Below are 9,003 nucleotides of genomic sequence, written 5' to 3'. Positions count from 1 at the left end.
ACCTCAAACTCCTGGGCTCAAGCGATCCTCCTGCCTCAGCCTCCCAAGTAGCTGGGACTACAGGCATGCACCACCATGCTCGGCTAATTTTTTCTATGTGTTTTTAGTTGTCCGATTAATTTCTTTCTATTTTTAGTAGAGACGGGGTCTCGCTCGTGCTCAGGCTGGTTTCGAACTCCTGAGCTCAAACAATCCGCCTGCCTCGGCCTCCCAGAGCGCTAGGATTACAGGCGTGAGCCACCGCGCCCAGCCGCCTTGTGTACTCTTTAGCCTCACTGGGCACTGGATGACCCTGAGGTCCCAGAAGCTCTGTTGCAGGTGCCCAGGCAGGACCCAAACCTGGCTTGTTACTTCTAAAACTCTTGTCCTTTCTCTAAATACCCAGGGCCAACCTGTGTGTTAAGCGGCCCCTGCCCCGGTGCATCGTGGGCAGGGTGACTGTCCAGTCTTACACGTGTACATATGACTTGGTGCTGAGTGTCCTCAAGGGCCATCTCAGTGACCTCAAACCACTACTGGAGAATCTCTCAAAGGCCTATCAGGATGCACTGGAAGGGTAACCACTCCGGGTGGTGGTTCTGGCCCGAGAGAGAGTTGAGAACGCAACGGCAGATCAGAAAGAGCAGGGCTGCAGCATCAAGCCAAGCTGAGTTCTAAGTCAGGGCCAGAACCCCCACCGAAATGGTCCTTGAGGATGCTGAGTGCCAACACACATGTCCAGAGATTACGATAAACACAGAAGAAAGGATAAAGAAGGAAATAGGAACCCAGAAAACACAGCTGTAAGTCTGGTGAGACGATTTTTGTTTTTTAAGAGACAGGGTCTCGCTCTGTTGCACAGGCTGGAGTGCAGTGGTGCCATCAGAGCAGCCTCAAACTCCTGGTCTCAAACGATCCTCCTGCCTCAACCTCACAAGTAGCTGGGACTACAGGTGTGTGCCACCACACCCAGCTGATGTTTAATTTTTTGTAGAGATGGGGTTTCACTATGCTGCCCGGGCTGGTCTGGAACTCTTGACCTCAATTGTTCCTCCCACTTCAGCCTCCCAAAGTGCTGGGATTAGAGGCGTGAGCCAGCATGCCCAGCCTCGGATGATTTAAAATAAAATGAAAACAAACTCCACAAGTCAGCAAGAGAAGTCTGCAGAGAGGAGTGCTCCAAAGTTGTCCTTGGTCAGCATCATGCCTGTCACGGGAAGGAAGGACAATTGCACCCAGGAAGAAAACTCCTGCTCACCAAGGAGGAGTCTGAGTCCAGAGATGGGAGCTGGTCTTTGACGGCCTCGAGGATGGCATCCCAGGGCCCCACCTTGGAGGCCCAGGCAGAGCCAGGTGAGGGTGCCACATCTTTGTCTTTGGATGCCATGGGGGCCTAGGCCCGCAGATGCCTTCTCAGTGCGCCATCATCCAAGGAGCCCTGCGGAGCACACAGAGTGAGGTAAGGGAGTCGAGGCAGCAAGGGTCAGGAGAGCGAGGGCTGCCTTTTCAAAGCCGCTACCATCTGTAGGAGGTGAAAACAGACTGGCAGGCCTCGACCCCTACCCCAGCTTCCTTCGGGTTCTGCAAGCTCCTGTAATTGAGTGCCAGGCACTCTGTGGGTATGTGTAGTACAGCAGAGCCTGTGTATCATGTATATAATGGTATATATGATAATATACAGGTATACGTATTGATATATGATATACACACATATGTAGAATGATATGTGTAGATGATATATAATGATATATGGATATTATATAATATATCCCATGTAACATAATACTATTACTGCCATTTCGTAGGCTCAGAGAGGTTAGTAAATGGAGAAGATAGAATCTGAATCAGTTAGGGGGAATTTCAAGCCCCACTACCCTTTTCTGCCCCTTACAAAGGAACAGACTAGAGACATTTTGGAGTCACCACTCACCTTACATCCTTAGCCCCTTATACCCAGGCACTGTGCCAGCCCCCACCTTTGTATCTCAGAGTCTAGAAGAAGATGGTCCTGTTCCTCCCAGGCTAGGGGCCTTGCGGGATATGGGGTGATGGTACTGCAGAGCCAATGTCTGGAGACATTGCCTGAGGGTCACTGTGCCTATAAAATGGGGACGCAGTGCTGCCCCACCTTGGCCCAGCCCTCGCTGGCATTGGCTTTGCAGTGAGGTCCCTTCACTCCAGGTCAGGGCAGCAGCAGGGGCTTTTTGGGACCGAGGGCAGATGCTTGGTGCACCCTGAACTGGGAGCAGTGTGGTGGGGACACATCTGGTACACAACCAGGGGATGTTTTTTGTCACTGGGGCTCTGTTCTGCAATTCAGGGAACAGTATTTCATAGGGCAACAGAATCGCCAAGGTGAAGGGGACCACCAGAGACTCTGATAGTTCTTCAGGAGGACAAGGCAGTAGGGCAGGGAAAGGCATTACCGGCAGAGGGAAATGCATGTACAATGGCTCAGAGGAGTGAAAAATGCCTGACACGTTTGAAGGAAGGTGTCAGTTGCTGGCATCTGCAGTGAAAACGGGCCGAACAGTGAAGGGTCCTGAAGGCCAAGTTGAGGGGCTCTGCACATCCAGCAGGCGAGGTCGCGGTCGCCGGCCCTGTACCGGCTGCCGCCCGTTAGCGCCGCCCCGCCCCGCCTGCCAGGAGGCTGCCGGTTGTTATGGCAACCAGACGCCAACGGCTTTCTGGGTCGTGCTTTTAAAACCTAAAGCTGGGAAACCGGAAAGCCTACTGTCCTTCCTCTCCCCCAGGCCCAGCCTCTGTTTTCCCCCGTCCAGTCCAACTCCTGACGTTTATTTCCGCAGCTGCGGCAGGCCCGAGGCCACTCACCGCGGGCCGCCGCCTCCACTCCCTGCGCGGTCCTGACAGGGCTATAAACAGCCTCCAGCGCGTCACTCCAGTCGCGTTCGCCCGCTCGGGCCGCGGCGCGATTACTGAGGCTGTCACCTCGCTCAGATACCCCTCAGCAGAACCTTATGTTACTGGGCCGCCGGCCGCTCTCTTCCCTGCTCCCCTTTCGGGACTGGGCGCGTCCTACCTCTCTTGCAACAGGATTGGTTCCCCTTGCCAGGGGGGCGGGGCAGGGAGAACAACCCCTGCTCATTGGCTATCGCCGGCATCACTCAGCGAGCTGGGCAAATTGACCGGAAGGTCGGGGTGCGGGACCGGCGAATTCCACGGCGACGAGCTGCCCCGGCGTGGACCTGCTAGCGTCCCGGCGTGCTTCGCGCCCTCCCACAACCACTTCCGGGCCGGGCGGTGTGGCGGCGCGGGTGTGGGAGCGGGGCCCGGGGGCGGTGGCCCGGCGAGGGAGCGCGGCGGCGCCTCAAGGGCGGCCGGAGGCCTGAGGCCCAGCGCAGGTAGGCTCCGTGACGTCCGGGTCCCTCCAGGTGCTGGCACCTGCTGCCCGCCTGGGCCCGGCCCTCGGGCGTCCGACCCTTCGCTTGTTCGCCGCGTGGCCCGATGACTCCGAGCCTCCGCTTCTGTAAGTGTGGAGCGGGGACGGTAACGCCCTGCGCACTGTAGGGTCAGTGTGGGGATGCCTGCGAGGCAGGCGTCGAGAAGCGTCTGTGGCTGTTGGTGCTCGGGCTGTTGGCTGGGGACCCACCACGGGGCCTGTGAGCTAGCTTTGCGACACCCCAGTCCCTGCTGCAGTTCCGGGGTGGCCCTAACTCCCCAAGCCCGGGCCAAACCTCCTCCGTGGGCGTGGCAGTGCCCACCAGCATCACTTTTTTTTTTTTTTTTTAGTTAAAATTCATTTTAAAGGTAACAGCATATTACAAAATGGACGGAAACAAAAGGTAAAGTGAAAATTAAACGATCTCATCCCCAGTGCTACTTCCTGAAGATAAGTTCTGGAAGCGAAATGCAAAAAAAACTTTCAACATGTATGCAAATATATGCATGAATAGAATGGTAATTTGTTAACGTATTCCCCATCGTTGGGGAGTATTTGTCATGTGGCAGAGTGATAAAGGAAATCATAGTAACTTTGCAGTTCCCGGACATTCGAGTTCTCCCTCCATAGGCTCTTGGAGGCTGGGTCTGGTTCTGATTGCTCCTCAGAGCTTTGGGGGTGTCAGACATGTGAATGCCCAATAAATGGAGAGAGAACGTGGGCCCCACCCTGGGGGAGGCCTTGGGAGTAGGAGAGACATGCCCAAGGATGGCTTGAGGGATATATTGGAAGGGACCCTGAACTGACACTCAGCTTATGTGGGTTCTTATCGAGGCTCTGTTGGTCAGGACTGTTCAGGGAGGGGGCTGCGTTATCTCAGGCTCTGCCAGCTGAGAAGGGGGTGGTCCGGGAAGCAGGGCTTTATATCCAGCTATTACTGCCTGTCAGACCCACACACACTCTCACCAACGGCCTGCAAAGTCTTTGTCCCCTACATTTGTGACTTATTTATTTGGCCATCTTGGCTGTCACCTGGGGCTTGGAAGCGTTCTTTAGTAGAAACTGAGGTTCTAATGGCATCTATAAACTACCACAGTACTTTTAGGTCATCTGAATGTGACAAGGCCTTCTTTTTCTTCTCATTTGCCCCCTTTTCTACACTTTTTCCTGTCACTCCTAGACCTTAGGATTCTACTAGGAAGCTAATGACTTGGCTTTCATTTGGGTAGGATTCCTGGTGTGCCATTACTGGTATTTTCCATGGCAAGGAAAGTGTCACCTCCCCAGTTTACCAGCCTATCTTGCTTCCCCCTTTATCTCTCCCGCTTTCAAGGAATGCATGGGTAGATTGCTGTTCAGTTGACATTTGCTGAGTACTGCCAGCCACATCCTGGTTTCTGTGTTGGGGGCTTTCTTTCCATTTTTCTCAAAAACATTAATTTATATAAAATTTACATACAGTGAAATTGATTTTGGTGTTCAGGTCTTTGGGTTTTGATAAATGCATAGAGTCACTTATTACCACCACAGTCAAGATAGAGAACAGGTCTGTCACCCCCAAAATTTCCTCTACTGCCCCTTTGGGGTCCCCGACCCTATCCCTTGGAATTGCTATCGGGCCTCCAGCCCTTTGGTTTTGCCTTTTCTAGAATGTCATAAAGGAAATTACACAGGAGGCAGCCTTTTGAATGACCTCTTCTATTTAGCATAATGCATTTGAAATTCTTTCCTGTGTGGTGTTTACTGCTGTGTAACATTCCATCGTATGGCTGTACCACCATAGTTCATCTGTTCTTCCATGTGTTACAACAGCAGCTGTGAGATATCATGGCCCCGTTAGCCAGTGAGGAAGTGGGATTGGAGATGCTAAGTAGCAGAGCTGAATTTTGATCTAACCCCCAATCTAGGATTCTTTCCCACCAAACCAGGAGCTGATTTGATCAAATGACCCAATTAGCATTTCGTTACTGCCCGTCTGAGAGGTTTTCAGGCTTCTAGTGTTCCTGGAGAATGCCCTTTTGGAATCTGGGGTCTGTGGATGTAAGAAGGAAAACGGACACTGCAGTTAATGACTCACCACGCGTGCTCGTCTTTTTCTGCCTGGTGTCAAGCTCGCCAGCGTTCGCATGATGGAGCTGCCCAGACCATAGACTATTTAACCGTAGAACATTGTCTAAGTCAGTCCCAGGGTTGACTGCATGGCGTAGCAATCTGATAGGTTAGTGATGTAGCCGCCTACAGAGGGTTGGAGTATGACTAGCCTGTTCATCCCCTGGAACAACAGGAAGGAAAGACCCAACCCCTGGGCCTCCCTCCACAGTGATGTCTGAGCTCAGCGACGAGGCCAGCGAGCCGGAACTCCTGAACCGCAGCTTGTCCATGTGGCACGGGCTGGGGGCGCAGGTCAGCAAGGAGGAGCTGGACGTGCCCTTGGATCTTCACACAGCTGCGTCCATCGGCCAGTACGAAGTGGTGAAGGAATGTGTGCAGCGGTAAGAGATCTTGGGGAACTTCCTTCTCTCACATTTTCAGAAGCATCTCAGTGGCTTCAGATCCCATGGGATGGGGCTTCGCACACAGTTGTACACGTTTAACATACATGGGGTGGGTTACCCTCCAGTCAGGCACTTGTCAGTGATGATTTATGCTGGGCACTGACAAGGACGGCAGTTTTTATTTCTAGGAAGGAAAAGGTGATTTAAACTTTAATCATAGGCTTATAAACATTAATTGATAGTTTACTTTAACCAGAGTAATTTAATGATTTTCACTAATTGCAGAAATGCTAAAACAAACAAACAAAACAAAAATAACACTAGAAAGTGATGGCCCTGGCATTCTTTCCCCGGAGGGTTTATTCGATCCCTTTTCTGCCACAAAGGAGGAGAGAGGCTGGCTTTTAGTTCCCTTCTGGGGGTGGCCTCCCAGCCTCACTGCCCACTTGCCGTCTTGCTAATCTTTATAGGAATAGTAAGTCCCAGTACAACGAAAAGCCCTTGGCAGGGCCCGTGGCTGCGTCTTGCTCATAGTACAACATGATACTTAATGTAATTTTTGGAAAAGGGGTCCTCTCCTTACCTCTACCCCTTTGTGTTCCGCCATACTTTATGCTTTCTCTGTTTCCCATTTCTCATTTGATAACTTGGTGCAGCGATTTCTGTCCATACCGCTGTGTGCCTCCTCCAGTTCCTGCTGAGCCAAAACAAAGCCTCGTTGAAGCCCCAGATCTCTGGTTCCCAAGTGGTTTCCCAGTCATAGGCCCTTACTTAGACATACCTGGCCAGTGGGGTACCAGTGCACCCCGGGAAAGGGTCATTTGTGGCACTCCCGTGGGTATGCAGTCAGCATGCCCCTTCACAGGCTCACCAAGACCACTGTTGTACTCTGCTCCTTTGGAGTTCTCAGGATCTCAAAGCTTTGGGTGTCGTGCTATTAATAAAATGCATAGTCCAGACCGACTCCACGGAGGAGCAGAGGGGAAGCAAGCGTTCGACAGGGGATTTTGACACTAGCTGAGATGGAGGCTTGCTGGCAGTAAGCACAGACTGGGGCTAGAGGGAAGTTGGAGGCATCAGAAGGGAGGATTGGGGGTGAAGGGGAGGCAAGAGAGCCTCAGAGAGATGCTCTGCCGCTGTGTAGAGGAAAGCAGTAGAGGGATGAACTGGGTCCATTCAGATTCACTCCAGGAGGTGTCTCCACATGGCTCCCCCGGCCAGTGGCTGCCACTGCACTCCTGGTAGGATCAGGACCTTCTGGAACGGCTGCCTAGGCGTGCATCCCAGAGTCAGTAGAAGATGCTAGTGAATGGAGCAATTGCCTGGTATAGCTTAATGTGTGTATCCTGCAAGAGGCACAAAGTGTGTGGCTTGGTGGTCAGTTGTTGCCACCACCGGAGGCAAGGATTATGGAAGACGAAAGGCCTGTGAGGCGTTAACTGTGCAACATGCCCCTGGGAGTGGATGTTATTTTAAAATGTAGCTCCCTACCCTAACCCCAAAGTCTGGGCTGGGAAGCCCACATTTTTATTTTTCTGTACAAAAATGCATTTTCAGAATTTTAATGGAAATACAGGATTCTTTGGTAACAAATTTGTCGAGAATGTTTCTGTAGGGTAAGGTAACAGGAGAAATGAGTGGGACTTGTCCATCGTCCGAGTCCCTTCCTCTCTCCTCGTTGCCCCTCTCCACCCACCGGTGGACTAGCAGACTCTGGTCACTTAGTGCTAGGTGGTCAAGACTCAGGTCAGGGTTCTCAGCCTTGACTGCTCACAGTCCAGGCCAGAGCATTCTTTGCTGCAGGCGGCCGTCCTGTGCACTGCAGAATGTTTAGCAGCATCCCTGGCCTCCACCTGCTAAATGCCAATAGCTCTTCCCTCCCCAGGTATGATAACCAAAATGTCTCCAGACTTCTCCAAACACCCCCTGGTTGAGTACCATCTAGCTAGCTGGTGGTATGAAAAAACAAAGTCGAGTTGCTCATCTTGAGCTAGGAGGAGGGCAGATGAGAATATGAAATCAGAGGAGGGAGACAAAGGCCAAGACCTTTGCAAAGGTAGTCATACGAGCAACTATAAGCATTTCCCTGCCTGCCTGCCCCCCACCCCAGTGACATCCAGGGTGGCAGACAACTTCTCCTTCCTGTCAACTTGTTCCGCTGGGCCTGGACTTGCCACACCGGCTTTGGTAAACCCCATGTGTGAGATGGCTGGGCGTGTCTAGCATATCTTGCGTTTGTTTAGGAGAGAGTTAGATTTGAATAAGAAGAATGGTGGTGGCTGGACCCCGCTGATGTATGCCTCCTACATTGGACACGATACCATCGTGCACCTGCTGCTCGAGGCAGGGGTGAGTGTGAATGTGCCGACCCCGGAAGGGCAGACTCCACTGATGCTGGCCTCCAGCTGTGGCAACGAGAGCATCGCCTACTTTCTCCTCCAGGTGAGCTACGAGGGGACTCAGGCCCAGAAACCTGAGGGGCTCCCCCAGCTGCTCTGACAGAGACGTGAACCACTGCAGGCCATGGCGTGCGTGTGTACTCGTGTAATCACTTCTGATTCTTTCAGCATGACGGCCTGGAGGGCGCCTGCCCTGCGCAGAGGAGACGAGGCTGTAACACACATTCTGTGTTCTCTTGAAGCAAGGTGCTGAGCTAGAGATGAAGGACATTCAAGGCTGGACTGCCCTCTTCCACTGCACCAGTGCCGGGCACCAGCAGGTGGTCAAGTTCCTTTTGGACAATGGAGCAAACGCCAACGTGAGGTGATCACCACATCTTTTGTGGCCATAGGAGTGGGCCGGTTTTCTTCTAACGCTGAGAAGGGCAGCTCTAGGCGGCTGACCAGAGTTCAGGGCCACCCTGCCTCAGCATGAGAGCTTCTAGACAAAGGGGTAGAATGGACAGAGTCCCACCCAGGCTCAGAACTTTTCACCTATCTTCCAGGCAACATTGGGTGCATCTCTTCAGGCCCTCAGCTTCATTTTCTTTATCAGAAGAGTTACATGTGTCATAGGCCAGGGGCCAGCCATAGCACATGGTGTTTAAATACATGAATTGAGTACTAATTCCTTCCTTTCTCCTATTTTTTGTATGTATCAGGTGAAGTGATGCTTTGAAAACCATCATGA

General features: G+C 52.4%; 2 protein-coding genes across 6 annotated transcripts in view; one reads left to right on the top strand and one right to left on the bottom strand.

Moving 5' to 3' along the window:
* Positions 1-1,366, bottom strand: part of LOC105812969 (chromosome unknown open reading frame, human C16orf71) — an 11,613-nt gene extending 10,247 nt beyond the window's left edge. Inside the window, exon 1 of the mRNA XM_012647531.1 lies at positions 1,238-1,366. Within this exon, the coding sequence (XP_012502985.1) occupies positions 1,238-1,366 (129 nt within the window). The remainder of the gene's footprint in view (positions 1-1,237) is intronic.
* A 1,898-nt stretch (positions 1,367-3,264) lies between these two features.
* ANKS3 (ankyrin repeat and sterile alpha motif domain containing 3) overlaps positions 3,265-9,003 on the top strand; it is a 27,208-nt gene continuing 21,469 nt past the window's right edge. The window contains exons 1-4 of one of the 5 annotated variants that reach the window (XM_012647796.1): positions 3,265-3,466; positions 5,664-5,871; positions 8,118-8,316; positions 8,516-8,637. In XM_012647796.1, coding sequence (XP_012503250.1) covers positions 5,702-5,871; positions 8,118-8,316; positions 8,516-8,637 — 491 coding nt within the window. In that variant the 5' untranslated portion in view covers positions 3,265-3,466; positions 5,664-5,701. Of the gene's footprint in view, positions 3,467-5,101; positions 5,872-8,117; positions 8,317-8,441; positions 8,638-9,003 lie in introns of those variants that run through there. The other 4 variants (XM_012647797.1, XM_012647798.1, XM_012647800.1 and 1 more) reach the window with 4 other exon arrangements.

This window comes from Propithecus coquereli, unplaced genomic scaffold, assembly GCF_000956105.1.
Source record: "Propithecus coquereli isolate 6110/MARCELLA unplaced genomic scaffold, Pcoq_1.0 Scaffold27, whole genome shotgun sequence".
Lineage (NCBI taxonomy): Eukaryota > Metazoa > Chordata > Mammalia > Primates > Indriidae > Propithecus > Propithecus coquereli.
This window is presented reverse-complemented; position numbering and strand designations above follow the sequence as displayed.